We start from the raw sequence: 21,822 nt of genomic DNA, 5'->3' as shown, positions 1-21,822 counted from the left end.
GCAGTCGTTACCAGTGACTGCAGGCGAGATATGTGTCTTGAGAGAACTAGGATATATACGCAGATGGCCTCTTAATTTTCCATTCAGTGATAGTTTAAGGTCATTTTGACCTGGTATAAGAAGTGTGAATATATGCCTACCTCTGGTGACCCATCAGAGTCTCCAAATGTCTCAGCAAAGTCAGATGGACACTTTCTCATTGTCTGGTCTGCAGGCAGCGTGTTGTCATTATAGGATGTGACAAACTTGAAGTCGCTGGTTCTAGATCCTGTAGTTAAATAGGCGTCATAGTTGTAGGTGCTGCGTAAAGTTCCTGTGCCATCAACATCCGCGTAATTAGGAGGGAGATAAGCGCTGGGGATGGCAACCGCTCCATCAAACAACAGTCTGGGCTTTCTCCTGCGACAAAACTTCACACCCAGAATGACAATAATGAAGGTCAGAAAAAAGGTGGAAACAGACACCAGTGCTATGATCAGATATGAGGTCAGTTTAGAGTTGTTCTCATCAATGGACATGTCCTTTAGTTCTGGAACTTCAGCCAAATTATCAGAAATCAGTAGATACATGGCACAGGTGGCAGAGAGAGAAGGCTGTCCATTATCTTTCACTGCCACAACGAGGTTCTGTTTCATGCTGTCAGATTCAGAAATGTCCCGCTGTGTCCTGATCTCTCCACTGTGGAGACCAATAGTGAAAAGTCCTGGATCTGTGGATTTTACAATATGATAAGAAAGCCATGCATTCTGTCCAGAATCTGCATCCACTGCTATCACCTTGGACACCAGAGAGCCCCCTTGCGCAGCTTTGGGGACGAGCTCTGTCATGAAAGAGTTGCCCTCTGCAGTGGCGGGGTAGAGTATTTGAGGAGTGTTGTCATTCACATCCGTTATGAACACATTGACAGTAACGTTGCTGCTGAGAGGAGGAGACCCGTTGTCTCTGGCCATCACATGGACTTTAAAGGCCTTACATTGTTCATAATCAAACGACCTCACAGCGTGGATCACCCCTGTGTCTCCATTAACAGATACATAAGAGGATACGGGAGAACCATTAACATCACCAGGTAGAAGAGAATATATCACTGTTCCGTTTTGTCTCCAATCTGGGTCTCGAGCAGTAATGGAAGACAATGTAGAGCCAGGTTTGTTATTTTCAGTCACGTAGGCCCGGTAGGACTGCTCTCCAAACACGGGCGGGTTGTCGTTCACGTCACCCACTAATAAATGGATAGTTTTAGATGAGGACAGCGGTGGAGAGCCCTCATCAGTTGCAGTGATTGTAATGTTGTAATCAGACACAAGTTCACGGTCCAATTCTCCCATGGTCACAAGAGAATAGTATTTTTTGATGGAAGGAACAAGCTTAAAAGGAATGTGTTGGTCAATGGAGCAGCGTACCTGTCTGTTATTCTCAGAGTCTCTGTCCTGGACGTTAATGATGCCCACTTCTGTGCCAGGTGGCACGTTCTCTGGTATGGGGGATGCCAGGGATTTTACATATATTACAGGGGCATTGTCATTAATATCAATCAGATTGATGATAACTTTAGCATATGAGCTTAAACCAAGACCATCTTTAGCTGTGACCCGCAATTCAAACGAAGCCACCTTCTCAAAGTCAGTAGTACCAATTACTCTAATTTCACCTGTTTTACTATCAATAGAAAATAGCTTCTCATCTTCTTCTGACACATGACCAAAATCATATGTCACTTCTCCATTCAATCCTTCATCTGCATCAGTAGCACTCACTGTAACCACCACAGTATCCAGAGGAGAGTTTTCAGACAGACTGGCTTTATATACACCCTGGCTAAACACTGGGGCGTTATCATTAGCATCCAGTACTGTGATGTGTATGACTACAGTTCCCGATCTCTCCGGTGTACCCCCATCCACAGCTGTGAGTGACAAATTAATGTCTTGCCTTCTTTCTCTATCAAGTTTGTTCTCTAATACGATTTCAAGCGTGTTGCTGTCAACCTTTAGCACAAAATTCTCATTATTTTGTAGGCTGTACCTTTGAACAGAATTTTTACCTATATCTGCGTCGTGTGCCTCTTCTATCAAAAAGGTAGTGCCCTTGTCCGCAGATTCGCTTATTTCCATTCGAATCATGTCCCTTTTAAATTGCGGAGAGTTGTCATTTATATCTTGTACATGAAGACTGATACGACGCAGCTCTAATGGATTCTCCAGAACGAGTTCCTGTTTTAAAATGCAGGATGCCTTCTTGCCACAAAGACTCTCTCTGTCCATCCGCTCGGCAACAATCAAGTCCCCGGTTTTCAAATTAATATCACAATATTTGTCGTTATTCTCTTCAGTATCAATACGAGCCTTGCGTGATGACAGGCTAACTATCTCAAGCCCGAGGTCTTTGCCCATATTTCCAATAACAGATCCCAATTTCATCTCCTCTGGAAAAGAAAAGCTTACATCTCCACAGACGATTGGAAGGCCAAGCAGAACAATCACGGAGCGAATGACAAAGCCAATATTAAAAAATCCTTGGAGTTGTTGTTCCATCATTTAGCAAGATTGGCTACACAACATTAAAAAAAAAAAACGTTTTAAAGTGTATTACTTTCAAATTGTAAACACAAACGATAAATAAAGAGTAAAATAGAACAGGATTCCACAGACGCATTCCCAACGCACTACTCAGAACACTGGGTGGAGATGTTCACTATAGCTAATAGAAGCTTCAAGTAAACTGACCGACAGCGACGCAAAGTGTCCTTTTCTGATATCACATGAACAGTATGCTTGCAATCCACGTTGTCTGCATATCAAGAATGAATAAAAACTGCACGAGAAGGTGCAGTAGCGCAGCTAAAGGCTGCAGTGGTGAGAAACAGCAAGAAAACCCCTGTCAGAAGGTTTTCATTTTTTCCCAATGAAATGAAAACACTTTAAATCACCAATAATCTGTAACTATGAATTAGAAGGTGTCCACAAACCAAAGATAGATGTGGCAGTGTTAGAAAATCACATAAAAATACCGTGACAATTGCAAAATTGATTTCACTCGGACATTGTTTTGCCTTTCAGGACCATGGACAGAGTCTTGTTTTTACTCACTGCTCACTGGATTCTGGAAACACATCAGCAAATGTACTTAACTTGAGTGAAAGTATCAATACTGCGATGCAAATAGGCTACTCTGTTACAAGTAGAAGTTCCGTATTCAAATGCACTATATGTATATTTCACAACCTACAAGCTCACAGTGTGTCGCATCATGATGCATTGTAGATCGGCTATTTTCAAATGGCCGAAATATAGGCTGAAGTAAAAAGAAATACCTCAAAATTGTACTAAGGTAGCCTACAGTATCGAGTACATGTGCTTACTTAATTTACACCACTGCGTAGGATGACAATTAGAAACAACCATTTGCTTGCAAAAAGACAACCTATTCATGACGACTATGACATCATCTTCTGTCTATCATAGGCATAGCTTCTGTAGGACAGAAGGATATCCCATTTTAACTGAGCAAAGAACAAATTCAAAAAGATTCTTCCCAATAATAAATAAATAATTACATGTCCCTTATGAGAGTTTATACGCACGTGAATGTATTAATTGAAACAACGGTGAAGCCTACCTCGGGCGATGAATCGGAGTTTCCAAATGCCTCAGCAAAGTCGGTGGGCGTTTTTCTCAGAGTTTGGTCAGCAGGTAGTGTGTTGTCATTGTAAGAGCTGACAAACTTGAAGTCACTGGTTCTAGAACCTGTCGTCAAGTAGGCATCATAATTGTAATTGCTGCGTAAAGTTCCTGTGCCATCAACGTCTGCGTAATTAGGAGGGAGATAAGCACTGGGGATGGCAACCGCACCATCAAACAACAGTCTGGGCTTTCTCCTTTGACAAAACCTCACACCCAGGATAATAATAATGAAGGTCAGAAAAAACGTGGACACTGAGACCAGTGCTATTATCAGATAATAAGTCAGTTTAGAATTGTTCTCGTCATAAGACATATCTTTCAATTCTGGTACTTCAGCCAAGTTGTCAGAAATAAGTAAATAGATGGCACAGGTGGCAGAGAGAGATGACTGCCCGTTATCTTTCACTGTGACGACGAGGTTTTGTTTCATGCTGTCAGATTCAGAAATATCCCGCTGGGTTCTGATCTCTCCACTGTGGAGACCAATTGTAAAAAGCCCTGGAGCCGTGGATTTGACAATATGATAGGACAACCAGGCGTTCTGTCCAGAGTCTGCGTCCACTGCTATCACCTTGGACACCAGAGAGCCCCCTTGCGCAGCTTTGGGGACCAGCTCAGTCATGAAGGAGTTCCCCTCTACGGCGGGGTACAGTATTTGAGGAGAGTTGTCATTAACATCCGTTATGAAGACACTGACAGTCACGTTGCTGCTGAGAGGAGGGGAACCGTTGTCTCTGACCATCACATGGACTTTAAAACTCCTAAACTGTTCATAATCAAATGACCTCACCGCGTGGATCACCCCCGTGTCGCTGTTGACGGAAATGTAAGAGGATGCCGGAGAGCCGTTCACTTTACCAGGTAAGAGAGAATACATCACTGTGCCATTTTGTCTCCAGTCTGGGTCTCGAGCATTGACTGTGCATAAAGTTGAACCAGGTTTGTTATTTTCACTCATGTAGGCATTGTAGAACTGTTCATCAAACACAGGTGGGTTGTCATTGATGTCACCTACTGATAACTGGATAGTTTTAGTAGAGGACAGAGGTGGAGAGCCCTCGTCAGTGGCAGTGACTGTAATGTTGTAATCATGCACTACTTCACGGTCAAGCTCCCCCGTTGTGATCAGAGAATAATAGTTTTTAATTGATGGTACGAGCTTGAAAGGGACATGGTGTTGAATTGAGCAGTGGACTTGTCGGTTATTCTCAGAGTCTCTATCTTGCACGTTAATGATGCCCACCTCTGTGCCAAGTGATACATCTTCTGGTATGGGGTTAATAAGAGATTTCAGATATATAATAGGGGCATTGTCGTTCACATCTGTTATATCAAATATCACTTTGGAATCTGATGTAAGTCCGTATCCGTCTTTGGCTTCTATTCGCATTTCATACATTGACTCTTCCTCGAAATCCAAAGGCCCTATCAGTTTGATCTCCCCTGTGGTTTGGTTTAAAGTAAAACATTTCCTAGCTTTCTCTGAAATACGACTGAACTCATACGTCACTTCACCATTGACTCCTTCGTCTGCATCAGTAGCACTCACTGTTACCACTAAACTATCGAGAGGAGAATTTTCAGGCAGACTGGCTTTATAGATTGCCTGGGTAAACACAGGGGCGTTATCATTAGCATCCAGTACAGTGACGTGAATAACTGCAGTACCTGTTCTTTGGGGGGTGCCTCCATCTAATGCAGTGAGCAGTAAATCCATTTCGTGTCGTTCCTCGCGATCTAATTCTTTGTCCAAGACTAATTCTGCAAATTTACTCCCATCTTGTTTTGACTGAATTCTGAGGGCTAAGTGATCATTCCTCTCTAAAACGTAGCTTTGAACTGTGTTTTGTCCTATATCTATGTCGTGTGCCTCATTGACACGAAAACGAGCTCCTTTAACTGCCAACTCACTGATTTCTATCTTGATTGATTCTTTAGTAAACACAGGCGCATTATCATTTATATCTTGTATCTGAACTGCAATGCGATGTAATTCTAACGGTCCTTGTAAGACGAGTTCAAACCTAATGACACAAGAAGGCTTCTCACCGCAAATCTCTTCTCTGTCAATTCTCTCTGCCACTGTCAAATCCCCAGAGATAACATTTAGGTCACAATATTGTTTATGCGTCCCGTCGCTGTCTATACGGGCCTTGCGAGCAGACAATGTTCTTGTATCCATTCCAAGATCCTTAGCTATATTTCCAACAACAGACCCGTGTTTTAACTCCTCTTGGATAGAATAGCTTAAATCTCCATTTCCGACATGCAACATCCGAAGAAAGAAAGCAAATCCACAGAGCAGGCCTAGTACTGAAAATCCATTGTGCCCCATCGTATAAGGACTGAATGCAACTTCCAAAGCGTTGAATAGCTTAAACAACTAGAAAAAAGACTGACTGAATGCAAGTACCAATAAAAATTAAACGTCTCTATTATACAGGCGTATCTCCCAACATGAGAGAGTATTTGATAAAGACACTCGTCCTGTCTGGCTAAGAAGACCGAGCCTAATAACAACGCAATAGTTGGGGGTGGGAGGCATCGCCTGTGTTAGTGGACAGCGACCCGATGTGTCCATTATAATTAATACAAGAACATGTTAGAAAGGAATACTGTTGGCTTGAATATTACATTCTAACTTTAGTTGTTTACTAACTTACAGTATGTGTGCAGCAGAAAGGAGAGCACAAAGCCGTTTACATTATTACACAATTAATATAGTATAACCAGCATTTAGGAAAAAAAGAAGAGTATTGATATTTTGTTCAAAGTCCTCTGTTATTTAATTACTGCAATATACAATATTCAGCTAACTTTAAACTAGAAATGTCGGCACCATGACAGGAGGCCTCATAAAGCTTATCCCTCGATTGTCGGTATGTTTTCCAGATTTTAAACACACCATTAACCTTTCTTACAGATATTGTTCTGTCTAAAATAAAACTATTCATGTTAAAATATATATGTATGTCCACAACTGTATAAATCATTTAAAATGATTCCTGCTATATTAACTGCAGTGTCATAGAAATCCGAAATCGAATTAGACAAGCCCTATGATCATCACAGCTATAGGCTATACTGCTAATGAATGAGAAGGGAGAGAATCACGAGTCGGTATATCAGAAGAGCCTGTCTCTAGAGATTACAGAAGAGCAAACATGGAGAGTTCGCAACAACAAAAGATAATACAGAAAATGTACCTTGACTAAAAGAAAAGGGACACTCGCTAACTGGTAATCTAGTTCAGCACCATGGACAGAGACACAGAGCAGGAGCTCCAAACGACACAATCTAAATGATTTCCTTCAATCAAACATTTTCGAGCATGCCATTAAAGTTGGACAGGATGAAAAAGATAATTATCGAGGGCTTGGCGCAAAAAGGGCGTAAGTGACATTCTCAAATATTTTACAGGACAGCTTTCCATTGATTGTAATTATTTAATTGAAAGCTATATGTTTAAGCAATCTATACTTTAATACAGATTAGGCTTCAACAAATATATTTTAAAATGCTTTTTTAATGTTTTTAATTACCCTAAAGTATTACAATCAATGGAAAGCTGTCCCGTAAAATATTTGAGAATGTCAATACGCCCTTTTTGCGCCAAGCCCTCGTTATAATGCAATACGATTTTGAGAGGAGGGAAAATAAATTCTCATACCTCCAGAGATGAATCCGAGCCATCAAAGACCTCAGCAAAGTCGGTGGGACTTTTTCTAAGAGTCTGGTCTGCTGGCAGCGTGTTGTCATTGTAAGAGCTGACAAACTTAAAGTCACTGGTTCTAGAACCTGTCGTCAGATATCCGTCATAATTGTAGGTGCTGCGTAAAGTTCCTGTACCATCAACCTCTGCGTAATTGGGAGGGAGATAAGCGCTGGGAATGGCAACTGCTCCATCAAACAACAGTCTGGGTTTTCTCCAGCGACAAAACCTCAACCCCAAGATGATAATAATGAACGTCAAGAAAAAGGTGGAGACAGAAACAAGTGCGATAATGAGATAAGAAGTCAGTTTGGAATTGTCCTCATCATGAGATATATCTTTCAGTTCTGGTAATTCAGCCAAGTTGTCAGATATCAGTAAATACAGGGCACATGTAGCAGAGAGAGGTGGCTGTCCATTATCTTTCACTGCCACAATGAGGTTTTGTTTCATGCCGTCAGTTTCAGAAATGTCCCGCTGTGTCCTGATCTCTCCGCTGTGGAGACCAATAGTGAAAAGTCCTGGATCAGTGGATTTGACAATATGATAGGACAGCCATGCATTCTGTCCAGAGTCTGCATCGACTGCTATCACCTTTGAGACCAGAGAGCCCCCATGCGCAGCTTTGGGGACCAGTTCAGTCATTAAGGAGTTGCCCTCCGGGGCAGGGTACAGTATTTGAGGAGAGTTGTCATTCACATCCGTTATGAATACATTTACAGTAACATTACTGCTGAGAGGAGGGGACCCGTTGTCTCTGGCCATCACACAGACTTTAAAGCTCCTAAATTGTTCATAATCAAACGACCTTACGACATGGATCACCCCCGTGTCTCCATTAACAGACAGATAGGAGGACACTGGTGCACCTTTCACCTCGCCAGGTAAAATAGAGTAAATCACTGTTCCATTTTGTTTCCAGTCTGGGTCTTGAGCAGTAACTGTGCATAATGTAGATCCAGGTTTATTATTTTCAGACAAATAGGTGCTGTAAAACTGTTCCTCAAACAAAGGTGGGTTATCATTGACGTCACCAACCGATAAACGAATGGTTTTAGAGGAGGAGAGAGGTGGAGAGCCCTCATCAGTGGCAGTGATTGTAATGTTGTAATCAGACACTAGTTCACGGTCCAGCGGTCCCGTGGTCACCAGAGAATAATAGTTTTTGATGGATGGGATGAGCTTATAAGGGACGTTTTGCTGAATGGAGCACCGGACCTGTCGGTTATTTTCAGAGTCTCTATCCTGAACGTTGATAATGCCCACCTCTGTACCAGGTTGTGCATTTTCAGGTATAGGGTTTGACAGGGATTTCAAATAAATCACAGGTGCATTATCATTGATATCAGAGATGTCTACAATCAGTTTGGCGTATGAAGCTAAACCCAAACCATCTTTAGCTTTGATGCGTAACTCAAACGATGACACATCTTCATAATCAACATTACCTTTTACTCTAATTTCCCCTCTGTTGCGATCAATAGAAAACACCCTTTTATCCAATTCTGACAGGTGATCAAAATCATAGGTAACATCTCCGTTGACTCCCTCGTCTGCATCAGTAGCACTCACTGTAACAACTAATGTGTCTAGAGGAGAGTTTTCAGGCAGCCTGGCTTTATAGACGGCCTGGCTAAACACGGGAGCGTTATCATTAGCATCCAGTACAGTGATGTGTATGACTACGGTACCTGATTGCTGCGGAGAACCACCATCCAATGCTGTCAGAACTAACTCCATTACTTGTTTTTCTTCTCGATCAAGCTCTTTCTCAAGAACTAAATTCACTGCATCGTTATCAATATCTAGTCGGAAATTATCATTTTTTTGTAAACTGTACTTTTGAACTGAATTCTGTCCTATATCCGCATCATGGGCCTCTCCCACTAGAAAACGGGCCCCCTTAACTGCTGATTCTCTAATTTCTATAGTTACATGTTCCTCGTTAAATTTCGGAGGGTTGTCATTTATATCTTGAACATGGAGGCTAATGCGATGGAGTTCAAGTGGATTTTCCAATACTAGCTCTTGCTTCAAAACGCACGACGCTTTCTTCGCACAAAGCCCATCTCTGTCAATCCTCCCCGCAATAACCAAGTCTCCGGTGCTCCGATTTATGTCACAATATTGCTTATCATTTCCCTCTGTATCAATACGGGCGTTCCGAGATGATAGTTTGATCGTTTCCATTCCCAGATCCTTTACTATGTTTCCAATAATAGATCCTCTTTTCAATTCCTCTGGAAATGAATAGGTAACATCTCCATGGGCTGAATGCGAGCCACTCATGAACAAAAGAAAACCGTGAAAAAGGAATGACGCAGATAATCCAATGTATCCCATCTTCAGGGAGAAAACGTATCCTCGCTTATTATTGTAAAATTAATTAATCAGATGTTTTTTGTATTGTATCAATTTCCAGCCAAACAATATTTCGTGTTTCCATGGACCATGCATGGCAAAGGGCATAATCCTTATGCGTGAGAGCTTCAAGTGGGAGGAGAATACTAGTTTGTAGTTAAACAGCGACGCTATGAGTCATTTTTTAGATATAATGCTGATATTCTATTCGCACTTGTATGGCAATTTCATCCAAACAAAAGTGGCTATTCGGAACACATCACTATTTATTTGCTTGTTTGTTTGTTTATTCATGCATTCATTCTAAAACTAAAAACATTGTTTAACTGAGGAATAATTAAAAACCTACCAACTACCGAGAAATTGGGCCGCATCAGCACCATGGAGAGTGTCATGCGATTGCAAACTTATGTAGGCCTAATGTGAATTTGAGTGCTTATCAGTTGTTTACACTTTCAGCTTAATTTTTACTATTTTTATTTTATTAACTATTTATTATTCATTATTACTATTTATTATTACCCTTATTATCATTTTGCAATCGCGTTTTACTATTATTATTATATATATTTTTTATGTTATTGGGTAGAGTATTTTCTCTATTTTTTAACACGCGTATTCAAATATTGTTGGTAGGTGGAATTAGAGAGGGCCAGCACTCAGTTATGATGTATTAAGTGCCACCAAAATAGAACGTTGCAAATTATTTAGTTATAGGCCTACTGTAAGGAACAGGAGTAGAACCTACTGCTATAGGCATGACTTATAAATGAATATTTCCTACCTCAGGAGATGAATCGGAGTCTCCAAATGCTTCTGCAAAGTCAGATGGGCTCTTTCTCATTGTCTGGTCTGCAGGCAGTGTGTTGTCATTATAGGATGTGACAAATTTGAAGTCACTGGTTCTAGACCCCGTTGTTAAATAGGCGTCATAATTGTAAGTGCTGCGTAAAGTTCCTGTACCGTCAACATCTGCGTAATTAGGAGGGAGATACGCGCTGGGGATGGCTACCGCTCCATCAAACAACAGCCTGGGTTTCCTCCTGCGACAAAACCTCAAACCCAAGATGACAATGATGAAGGTGAAAAAAAATGTAGAGACGGATACCAGCGCTATGATGAGATAAGAGGTCAATTTAGAATTGCTCTCGTCAGAAGACATCTCCTTTAGTTCTGGAACATCGGCCAAGTTGTCGGAAATAACTAAATAAATGGCACAGGTGACAGAAAGAGGAGGCTGTCCGTTATCTTTTACTGTCACAACAAGGTTTTGTTTCATGTTATCGGAGTCAGAAATGTCCCTTTGTGTCCTGATCTCTCCGCTGTGGAGACCAATAGTGAAAAGTCCTGGATCCGTGGACTTGACAATGAGATAAGACAGCCAGGCATTCTGTCCAGAGTCTGCATCGACTGCTATCACCTTGGACACGAGAGAGCCCCCTTGCGCAGCTTTGGGGATCAGTTCAGTCATGAAGGAGTTACCCTCTGGGGCGGGGTACAGTATTTGAGGCAAGTTGTCATTCACATCCATTATTACAATATTGACAGTCACATTGCTGCTGAGTGGAGGAGAACCGTTGTCTCTGGCCATAACGTTCACTTTAAATGTCCTTAAGTATTCATAGTCAAACGACCGCACAGCGTGGATCACTCCCGTGTCTCCGTTAACAGACAGATAAGAGGACACCGGAGCGCCATTCACCTCACCGAGTAAAAGAGAGTAAATCACTGTACCGTTTTGTCTCCAGTCTGGATCGCGAGCAAAGACGGTACACAAAGTGGAACCAGGTTTGTTATTTTCAGTCACGTGGGCGCTGTAGGACTGTTCATCAAACACAGGAGGGTTGTCATTGACGTCGCTCACTGACAATTGAATGGTTTTAGAGGAGGAGAGAGGTGGAGAGCCTTCATCAGTGGCAGTGATTGTAATATTGTAATGAGACACTAGTTCACGGTCCAGTTGTCCCGTTGTCAACAAAGAATAATATTGTTTGATGGAAGGAACAAGCTTAAAAGGAACGTTTTGCTGAATAGAACAGTGGACCTGTCGATTATTTTCAGAGTCCTTGTCCTGCACATTAATGATACCCATCTCTGTTCCAGGTAGCACGTTCTCTGGTATGGGGTTAGTTAAAGACTTTATATGTATTACAGGGGCATTGTCGTTAACATCTGTTATCTCAATTATCAACGTTGAGTATGACGCCAACCCAAGGCCATCTTTAGCACTGATTCGAATTTCAAATGATGATTCATCCTCATAATCTAACGGCCCACTAACTCTCACTTCACCGCTTTTTTGGTCGAGTGAAAACACATTGCCAATTTCATCTGAGACATGATCAAGTTCATAGATGACTTCGCGATTGATTCCTTCATCTGCATCAGTGGCAGTCACTGTAATGACTACAGTATCTAGAGGAGAGTTTTCAGGCAGACTGGCTTTGTATACGGCCTCACTAAACACGGGTGCGTTATCATTAGCATCCAGTACAGTGACGAGTATGACTACAGTACCTGATCGTTGAGGAGAACCACCATCCAGGGCTGTAAGAACTAAATTCATTTCTTGTTTATGTTCCCGATCTAATTCTTTTTCTAATACCAGTTCACATGACTTTCGCCCTCCTGATTTAGCATCGAAATGCAATACAAAATTATCATTATGTTGTAGGGTATAACCTTTAACAGCATTCTCCCCGATATCCGCATCATGAGCTTCATCTAATGAAAAGCGAGCTCCTTTGTTTGCCGATTCTCGGATTTCCAATTTAATTATTTCCTTTTTGAATAGCGGGGGGTTATCATTGATGTCTTGTATGTGAAGATTAATACGATGCAGTTCCAACGGATTCTCCAATACAAGCTCCAGTTTCAAAACACAGGAGGCTTTCTTTCCACAAAGCCCATCTCTGTCAATCCTATCAGCGACAATTAAATCTCCCTTGCTCAGGTTCATGTCACAATAACGTTTGTTGTCGCCCTCAGTTTCAATACGGGCTTTTCGTGCAGACAGTCTGCTCACTTCTAGGCCAACATCCTTAGCAATGTTTCCAATAACAGATCCGCGTTTCATTTCTTCAGGGAAAGAATAGCTGACATCTCCCCGAGTTGACTGCAGCGTTGAAAGAAATACAGCAATATTGAAGACGAGGCCGATCAATCCTTTGTATTCCATTTTAAATCAAGTAATCCAAAATCCTCATTCCAACAGTAATAACTCGATTAGGGGAAAAAAAAGTTTCCTTTAAAAATCAGTATGCGATATAGGCGAAAACACGTTGAAAATGTTTTAATTTTCTTTTTTTCTTGTAATGTCCTTATCGAGGTCTGTATGATAGGCTATTGTTTGTGGGGTGGAGAGATGGGGACGGGGAGGTGAAGGCCTCCTATCCGGTCTCCGGTGGTGAACAGCGACACCACATGCAGTTTTCTGTCATTTACTCGAAATGCACTCCTCTTGGGTTATCGCGCCTCCTAGCGTGCGATACAGAGCTACACATATGCTCCCGAATGACACAGTCGGAGGGTATGCCAGTCAAACGCCCCGCCCCACCCGTGGGCATAAGGCGCGAGACTGGCATGTGTACTTCCTCTTCCGTTCCTCTGCACGCATGAGATACGGACGTCTACACATGTTACTCTACGACAATTAATTAATTCTTCAAGTTACTCAGTATAAGACCAGTTCGAATTCAACTTTAGCCTTAGCGGTGAGTAGGACCATCACCCACGGGTTTCGTTCAACTTGGTCTGTTCTTCTCTGTTTTGTTCTTCGCTGTTTGCTGCTAACGATAACAAGCGGCTAGCCTAGGTTAGCTTAGCTTACCTTCGTCATGTCTAGCGAGGGTCTGTTTTCACCACCCCTCCCTCGACGCTGCGGGGATCCGGAGTGCAGCCGCTTTATCGCCGCTGAGGACCCGCATTCCATCTGCCTGGGCTGTCTGGAGCTACAACACGCTTGGCAAGGTTTCTACTTCCCAAACAGCTGCGTGTTCTGCGCGACGATGGACGCGGCCGTTCTTCACCAGCGTCTGCTGGTGGTCATGAACATGGACGCTGCAAGGCCCAAACAAAGCCACGTCGCTCGGGGAGCTCAGATGGAACACGGCGCTCAGATCCCCGCCACGCCAGGACAAAGAAGCGGGCCTGTTTCCAGCACCGCAGCAAGGTTTGTCCAGGCGGCTCCTAGTGTTTGCGAACCTATCCGCAGTAGCTTCTCTCCGATGTACACTATTTCTACCACAGCGCACAGTGGTGGGACCGGCATGTTCGGCTCTACCCCGCGCTTCTCATTCACGCCCGGTCCTGGTTTGACCAGCACCGGGCCTCTCCAGGCCTCCGCCGCCCTGCAGGCTAGCCTCCAGGGACCACTCCAGGCGGGGCCATTGTCTCCGGTCGCCGCCGAGGCGGCCACCAGTGGGACTCCTCACCCCACCAACCCGTTCCTGATGACTCCAGCGGTCACCGCCCCCCCCTCTTTCCCCCCTCTCTTAACGTCCCAACAGAACGTGCCACGTAAAGTGCCTCGTGGCTCGGACGAGTTTGGCACCTCCGAGGAGGAGGAAGATGCCATGGAAGGAGAAGAGGAGGAAGATGAAGAGGAGGAGGAGGAGGACGGTTTGGTTCAAGAGGAGACAAGTGAGGACATTGTGACAAGTGAGGACATTGTGATGCTAAGCCCCCGTCATGGCGGCACCCCGCGCACCTCACCCCAAGCCCCCCCCATCGCCCCTGCCAAGAAGGCAGCGGTGGATAAGGAGAAGGTGGGCGCCACAGCAGAATCCACCCCACAAGAACTGGACCTGCTGGCAGTGGTTGAGCTGGCGGTGGCCAAGATGGGCCTCACTATGCCAGTGGAGCCTCGCCCTGCGAGCTCAACGGAGATCAAGTTTGCGGGCAAGAGAGAGGTACAGACACCAGTCCCTCGCTCTCAGAAGCTACCCGCTACCCCGGGGCTCAAAGAAGCTCTCCATTCCACATGGAAAGAACACAGAGAGCCCGGGAAGATGGCTCTGTCAACCTCACTGGCGGATGAGGACAAGTTTGGCGTGGGCGGCCTTCCCCCTGTGGATGTCGCCACTAATCAGTTCTTCTGTGCCCAGTTTAAACCCACGGAATGCCCCTTCACTCAGGAGCCTGTGCCCAAGTTCAAGAACAAGGACGAGAACAAGGTCTCCAACATGGTAAAAAATGTTTATAAAGCTGCAGGGCTCTCTGTGAAAAGTTTAAACGTGGTGGGGCTGATGAATGGAGCCATGGCAGAGATGCTGCTCCAAAACAAGGACCGCCTCCCTCCTGAAGCCTATGCTGAATGGGATGCCATGCTACAGCTGGCAATAGTGAGCAACGTCCATGCCATCCAATGGGCTGGCAGAGGTATGGATGTCGCTGTCAGCATGGAGAGGTTCAGGTGGCTGCAGAAAGTCCCCTTCCAAGGCGACGAATCAAAGGCCAGCGAGAGGCGAGAGGAGCTGAGGGGCCTGGACACAGCCCCCAACAGTCTCTTCGAGGGAGCGTTACCCTTCCTCCGTGTCATCACCGACACCAATAAAGCCCAAAAAGAAGTGGTGGATGCTGTTTTGGGTAAACCTGATAAAGGGAAAGAACAGTCAGGTTACTCAGGACGCTCTTCCCGTAATAGGGAGAGATATCAGGGACCCCCCCGACAGGGCGGGAAACCCCATCGTTCTCCTAGAGCTCCGTCTTCCTCCTCGGGCACGAGCAGAAACAGAAGTCAGAGCAACCAGGGCTCCCAGCACCAGGAGATGCGCCCACCAGCTCGCCCTTCATACAGTGCAGCAGTGAGGGGGCGTGGGAGAGGGTCGAGAAAATGACACTTTGAGAAAGAGGGCCTTCTCACCCTCGGCGCACGGAGACAGGGTCATGGACGGCTCTCCAGCGCGCAAGCACAGTGCACTTTTGATCCTGCCACCCAGGGTGGAGGAATTCAATGTAAATGTGAATTTTGTTACTGTGCCAAATGTTTTCTCCCCAGTAAAGAATGTGTCTGCGAAACAAGGTCTCTTCTTTCACAATGCACACACAATGGAGAATCCCCAGTGGGGACATCCATATATAAAATATGCATGCCCAGTACCACAATCACAAACACAAACAGCCTTCAAGGAAACCCCCTTAAGGGGCATTTCCAATATAAAAGGTTTAATTGTTCCACAGCCTCAATCCTCCCTTCCGACACGAGAGGGCGCCAAAGCGCCAGTCAAGGTAAGAAGGTGGCAGAGAGGTCCTTCTTGTTTAGCTGTCCCAGCCAGAGCTGCGGCAGCAGTATTAAACAGGGTTTTAGACAGGACGTGTTTACAAGAATGCGTTCCTTTTTACACTCCTCCTCTGCCTCCTGTCCCACCGTGCAACAAGGTGTTGTCGCCGGTGATAAAGGCATTAAACGTAAGGCCCTCGCGTCACAGCAAGACGGTGTCACGCTCAGTAGTAAGTCACGTGACTCAGTCTCGAGTCCCTTTGACTTCCGCGTTACCGGTGACGTCAGAGTCGTGTCCGGGGATGCACATACCGTGCATTCCTATCAATCACATTCCGTTAGGCCTGACGTCAGCTCCCATTCAGAATCCTTTGTCAAGGCATTTGACTCAATGGAAAGCATGCAAGCCGTGTCCCTGGGTGCTTCGCACCGTGAGGCAGGGATACAGGCTACAATTCTCAACCCAGCCTCCCTTGTCAGACAGAGTGATATTCACGCATGCAAAGGGGCAGGCCGCTTTGATTCTGAGGGAGGAGATTCACTCTTTATTGGGGAAAGGAGCGATCAGGGAAATTTCCACAGATCAGCTCGGTCTGGGGTTTTATTCTCATTATTTCGTTGTGCCAAAGAAAGGGGGGGGGCTGAGGCCCATTCTGGACCTAAAAGCCCTCAACAATTTTCTGGTAAAGTACAGTTTCAAAATGTTGACGAACGTAGCGCTATTGCGCTCGATCAGAATCAACGATTATTGGACGTCCCTCGATTTGAAGGACGCGTACCAGCATGTGGGAATTTACCCCCCACACAGAAAATTCCTGAGGTTCGGTTTCGAGGGGAAAGTGTACGAATACACTGTTCTCCCGTTCGGCCTCTCTCTGTCTCCCCGCGTGTTTGTCAAAGTGACACAAGCGGCTATAGCTCCCCTGCGGCAGCAGGGAATCCGACTTGCGACGTACCTGGACGATTGGTTAATAAGCGCAAGTTCAAGAGAGGAGGTGACACGTCTCACCAATGTGGTGATGTCGCAGTTAACCTCTCTGGGGTTCAACATAAACTTCAAAAAGAGTATGTTAACACCAGCTCAGCAGACCACCTTTTTGGGGATCTCGCTGGACTCAATAAATATGACGGCTCGACTCTCACAGGAGCGATTAGTCAAGATCGTGGCCTGCGCGAAGTCTTTTCGCGTGGGCAGAGTGGTCACGTACAAGCGCTGCATGATTATGTCAGGGCTGATGGCCTCAACTATCCATCTACTCAGGCTGGGCAGGCTGTATATGAGGCCTTTTCAAAAGTGGATGTTGGCACTCAAAATCCACTCGACACAAGGTCGCCGCAAGGTCAAGGTGTCCCCAGGGTGTGTGTACACACTGAGACCGTGGGTGGACGTGACTCTTCTGTCCCAGGGGGTCAGTATGGGCGTGGTGGTGTCACGGAAAGTGATCACAACGGACGCCAGCCTCAGTGGTTGGGGCGCAACGCACGAGGGCCGTTCGGTGAGGGGAGTTTGGGACTCCGCTCTACAGAAGCGGCACATCAATTTCCTGGAATTAAAGGCAGTGTTTCTGGCGTTGAAACATTTTTTGCCTTTTGTGGAAGGGTGTCACGTGTTGATCAGGACGGACAACACGACGACCATGTGCTATATCAACAAGCAGGGGGGCCTCTCCTCCCCGGCTCTCAATCAGCTGGCGCGGGATCTGACGCTGTGGTGGGAACCACGTTTGGCGTCGATCAAGGCGTCGCACATTCCGGGGCTTCTGAACAGCGGAGCAGATCTGCTGTCCAGGGGGGAGCCCCTTTATGCAAATTGGTCCCTCCACCCGGGAGTGGTGAGACAGATTTGGAGCAGGTTCGGTCAGCCTCAAGTCGACTTGTTCGCGTCAGCAGAGAACGCGAAGTGTACACTTTTCTTCTCTGCGACGGGGCCAGCCCCACTGGGGCTGGATGCTCTGGCTCACGACTGGCCGAGGGAACTGCTGTACGCGTTTCCTCCGTTGGAACTGATCCCCCAGACTTTGGAGAGGGTCAGGCGGTTCGGCCTCAAACTATTGTTGGTGGCTCCGGGGTGGGGCGTGTGGAGGTCGGAGATATCTCCCCTCCTTTACGGCAACCCGTGGCCTCTGCCGCCAATCAGAGATCTGCTACGGCAGGCAGGGCAGGAGATCTTCCATCCCGACCCGGCGAAGCTAGACCTTCAGGTTTGGCCCGTGAAGGGGAGTCTTTGAGCGCTTTGGGTCTGACACCAGGGGCGGTTCAGACTATTCAAAGTGCTAGGGCTTCGTCCACGCGGTCGGCTTATGATAAGAGGTGGAGGATCTTTGAAGACTGGTGTGCGGAGCGTACGTCACCGGTGGTGGCGTTTGAGGCTCCGGTCCAGCTTGTTGTGAATTTCCTTCAGGAAAAGTTAGAAAGTGGTCTTGCCTTTTCTACCATTAAAGGTTACTTGGCGGCGCTGTCAGCGTGCCATGTGGGCTTTGAGGGTAAGACGGTGGGTAGGCACCGTCTGGTGGCTCGGTTTTTAGCGGGTGTGCACCAGCTTAAACCGGTTACTAGGTCCCTTTTCCCATCGTGGGATTTGGGTGTGGTGTTGGACGGGCTGTGCCGTCCACCGTTTGAGCCTCTGGAGGCGGCGAGCTTAAAGCTTTTGAGTTTTAAGACTAGTCTTTTGTTGGCTTTGTCTACAGCCAAAAGAGTCAGTGATCTACATGCGTTATCGGTGGACCCGGTGTGCATGAGATTCTGTGAGGATGGCAAGAAGGTTCTGCTAAAACCCCATTTGGCGTTTGTCCCAAAGAACCGTGTGATTATACATGAGCCAACTGAGTTGGTGGCTTTTCATCCTCCTCCGTTTTCTTCGGAGGAGGATAGGCGTCTACATTGTCTTTGTCCGGTAAGATCCTTGAGGATTTACTGTGAGAAGACGAGGGCTATTAGAGCGTCAAACCAACTGTTTGTCACTTTTAAAAGTGGTCCTAGACGGAAAGCGGTGGCTAAAGCTTCACTTTCAAGGTGGATTGTGCAGGCCATAAAGATGGCCTACACTTGTGCTAAAGTCCCGGTTCCTGAGGGCCTAAGGGCTCATGACACTAGGGGAATGTCGACCTCCTGGGCTCTAGCCAGGGGTGTCTCGATCCAAGAGATCTGTTCGGCGGCTAACTGGTCGACTCCGTCGACTTTTGTGGTTTTTTACCATTTGGACGTGGCTCCATCTTCATTGGCGCATTCGGTCCTGGGTGTTGCCGCCTCCTCTAGTTAAAGATTTTTTCCCCCTTTTTTATAGCTGAGACCAAGTCCCTTTGCTCTCGGTAAAAGGGGGAGACCCTGTTTCCTTATAAAACGGCTGCTAGTGGGCCTATTAGTGAATAGGCGGGCTCCAGCCTGTCAGGGTTTTATGAGGCGGACCTGGTCGGCCTATTAGTTCATGAGGCGGATTTCGGTCTGTCAGGGTCTTTCTACTTTCTTCCGCTCTCGAGTCCGGTGGGCTCGGGGCTCCGTGGGGGAGGGGCCACGCCGGGGGTGTGGTCTCCTGTCAGGCGGAGCGGGCGGATTTTGAGGGTGTGCGCTTCCGGGGGTTTATGTGACCCAAGAGGAGTGCATTTCGAGTAAATGACAGAAAACGAAAGGTTTCGTACGAAACCATGGTTTTCTTAGTTTAGGAGAAATGCACTCCTCAAACGCCCCTTCGCGCGCATGTTGCGTGCAGAGGAACGGTGTTGTTAAGAGGAAGTACACATGCCAGTCTCGCGCCTTATGCCCACGGGTGGGGCGGGGCGTTTGACTGGCATACCCTCCGACTGTGTCATTCGGGAGCATATGTGTAGCTCTGTATCGCACGCTAGGAGGCGCGATAACCCAAGAGGAGTGCATTTCTCCTAAACTAAGAAAACCATGGTTTCGTACGAAACCTTTCGTTCACTGCATGCAGCAGGCTACATTCAGAGCCCAAGCACGAGGGGACTATTTGGAGAAAATAGCAGTTGTACAAGCTCAATTAAGCTATACAAGCTTGTGACCTTGCATATTTGATTTTTTTTTATAAGAGATCGGGTTGAAAAAAGAGTGGACCGCTGTTAGTTGACAGTCAACTAATAATAGTGTACCAAGTATAGGGTTATATATATATACCGGTATATATATATATATATATATATATATATATATATATATGTGTGTGTGTGTGTGTGTGTGTGTGTGTGTGTGTGTGTGTGTGTGTGTGTGTCCCACACTTAATGAAATTAACTCATCAAAAGCACCGCTCATTTCACAATAGGTGTGCTTTTCTTTCTTCTTTTCATTTCAACTGGGAAATACTCACTTAGCCTATACTGTTTCTAAATGCGCCGTTTATACCATCATGGGTCCAATTGGGATTTCACATAACCAAACCTATTCTAGAGCAATATGAAGTATTTCAGCACCATGGACAGTGCCACAAACAGGGCAGGCCGGCAGTTGCCGCTGCAGGAAAATGCACGCTCTCCCTCCCATTATTCCTCAGATCCTCACCCAGCACGCAGGGTTGTTCCCTTTCCGAACCCGACCCGTCAAACGTGTTCTACATGTTGTTATATGTGTAACAACAGATAATGTGATTCCACTTGCAATACCTGTATTACAATATTTTATACCTGAGACCGCCCCCCCCCGTTCCCTCTTCCCAGTCTGTTATTGTGAATACACATGGTAGGTTGATAAATCTGAGCCCATTATTTAGCGTGATAAAAGCTATTTTCAATGTCTGTAAAGGTTGTGCCTTATAATGCAATTGTAGGCATTGATATGTTTATGTCACTGCACACACGCTGATTTGTATTTTATTTTTCTTGTTTAGCTTTCTTTTCTGAAGTTGTGAAGCTGTCCTGAGTTGAGTCTGACTGTGTCTATATTTCCTTATTGCAAGGTACATGTAAATGTGTTACTATTGTTACCTCGTATCAGTATCCGTATCCCTCCCGACTCCCTATCTGTTACTGTGAAGACATAGGCCTACGCTTTGTTTTCTGAAGATGTGAAGCTGCGCTGGTCCTGACTGTCTATATTTCCTTATTGCCAGTGAACGTCAATAAATGGCTGCTGCATGCGAAGCTTCGTCGGAGAATTGAGTTTTTAGACATTATCAGCTAGGCTACCATTCAACAATTCCGTCCACTCCCCGAAATAGCAACACAGGGTTGGGGAAAAGAGCAGGAAGAATAGAAAAGACTAAGAGTGTGTGTGTGTGTGTGTGTGTGTGTGTGTGTGTGTGTGTGTGTGTGTGTGTGTGTGTGTGTGTGTGTGTGTGTGTGTGTGTGTGTGTGTGTGTGTGTGTGTGCGTGTGCAACATGCGAATACTAATAAACAGATGGACAAATAAAGCAGTAGGTCTATGCCTACTTTATTTTCTTCTGGTGTAGTCCCCCCGGGTGACGGTTGACGTTTGTGCACCAGTGTCCACTCAGCTAGTCGGATTTATTGTCCAAGCGAAGAGAACAATCCGCATTCTGTCCCACACCATACCGCAAGTGACATTGTCCACGGTACCTCGCTGACTATATTCGATTCAGGATGTCACGTTTTTTGTTTATGTTTATGTAGGCCTAAATCATAAAATCAGTCTGATCTGACAGGCTACTTAGGCTATATTTGAAATCTCCCTCGCTGTGCTATTACTTCCTGTTTTGTTTCCTTCTCCAGCCTCAGGATCAGCTGACCTCTTTCTTTAAAGTGACCGCGTCCTCGCGGTGATTTTTTGATTCAATCGATGTCTTAAATGACCATGTAATAAAATCATAATCACATAGGCCTACATCTGTAACAAACATCTGACCCACCATTATTGGATGATCTCTCTCTCTCTCTCTCTC

The 21,822-nt window shown here is 45.6% G+C and overlaps 3 protein-coding genes across 3 annotated transcripts in view; all 3 read right to left on the bottom strand.

Moving 5' to 3' along the window:
- LOC308302351 (protocadherin gamma-C5-like) overlaps nucleotides 1-21,822 on the bottom strand; it is a gene marked incomplete at both ends in the record, with an annotated part of 340,087 nt that overhangs the window by 263,439 nt on the left and 54,826 nt on the right. The gene's annotated exons all lie outside the window — the stretch shown is intronic.
- Nucleotides 84-6,018, bottom strand: LOC308301908 (protocadherin beta-16-like; the record flags this gene model as incomplete). Its single annotated transcript, XM_080746057.1, has 2 exons — nucleotides 84-1,472; nucleotides 4,948-6,018. The coding sequence occupies 2 exons, from the start codon at nucleotides 6,016-6,018 to the stop codon at nucleotides 84-86; spliced, it is 2,460 nt and encodes an 819-aa protein (XP_080602183.1).
- Nucleotides 7,348-12,934, bottom strand: LOC308301907 (protocadherin gamma-A4-like; the record flags this gene model as incomplete). The annotated part of the gene is made up of 2 exons (XM_080746056.1): nucleotides 7,348-9,086; nucleotides 12,274-12,934. The coding sequence occupies 2 exons, from the start codon at nucleotides 12,932-12,934 to the stop codon at nucleotides 7,348-7,350; spliced, it is 2,400 nt and encodes a 799-aa protein (XP_080602182.1).

This window comes from Nannobrachium achirus, assembly GCF_963921795.1.
Source record: "Nannobrachium achirus genome assembly, chromosome: 17".
In the NCBI taxonomy this organism is placed as follows: Eukaryota; Metazoa; Chordata; class Actinopteri; order Myctophiformes; family Myctophidae; genus Nannobrachium; species Nannobrachium achirus.
Note: the sequence above shows the minus strand (reverse complement) of the source record. Positions and strands in the feature narration are given on the sequence as shown.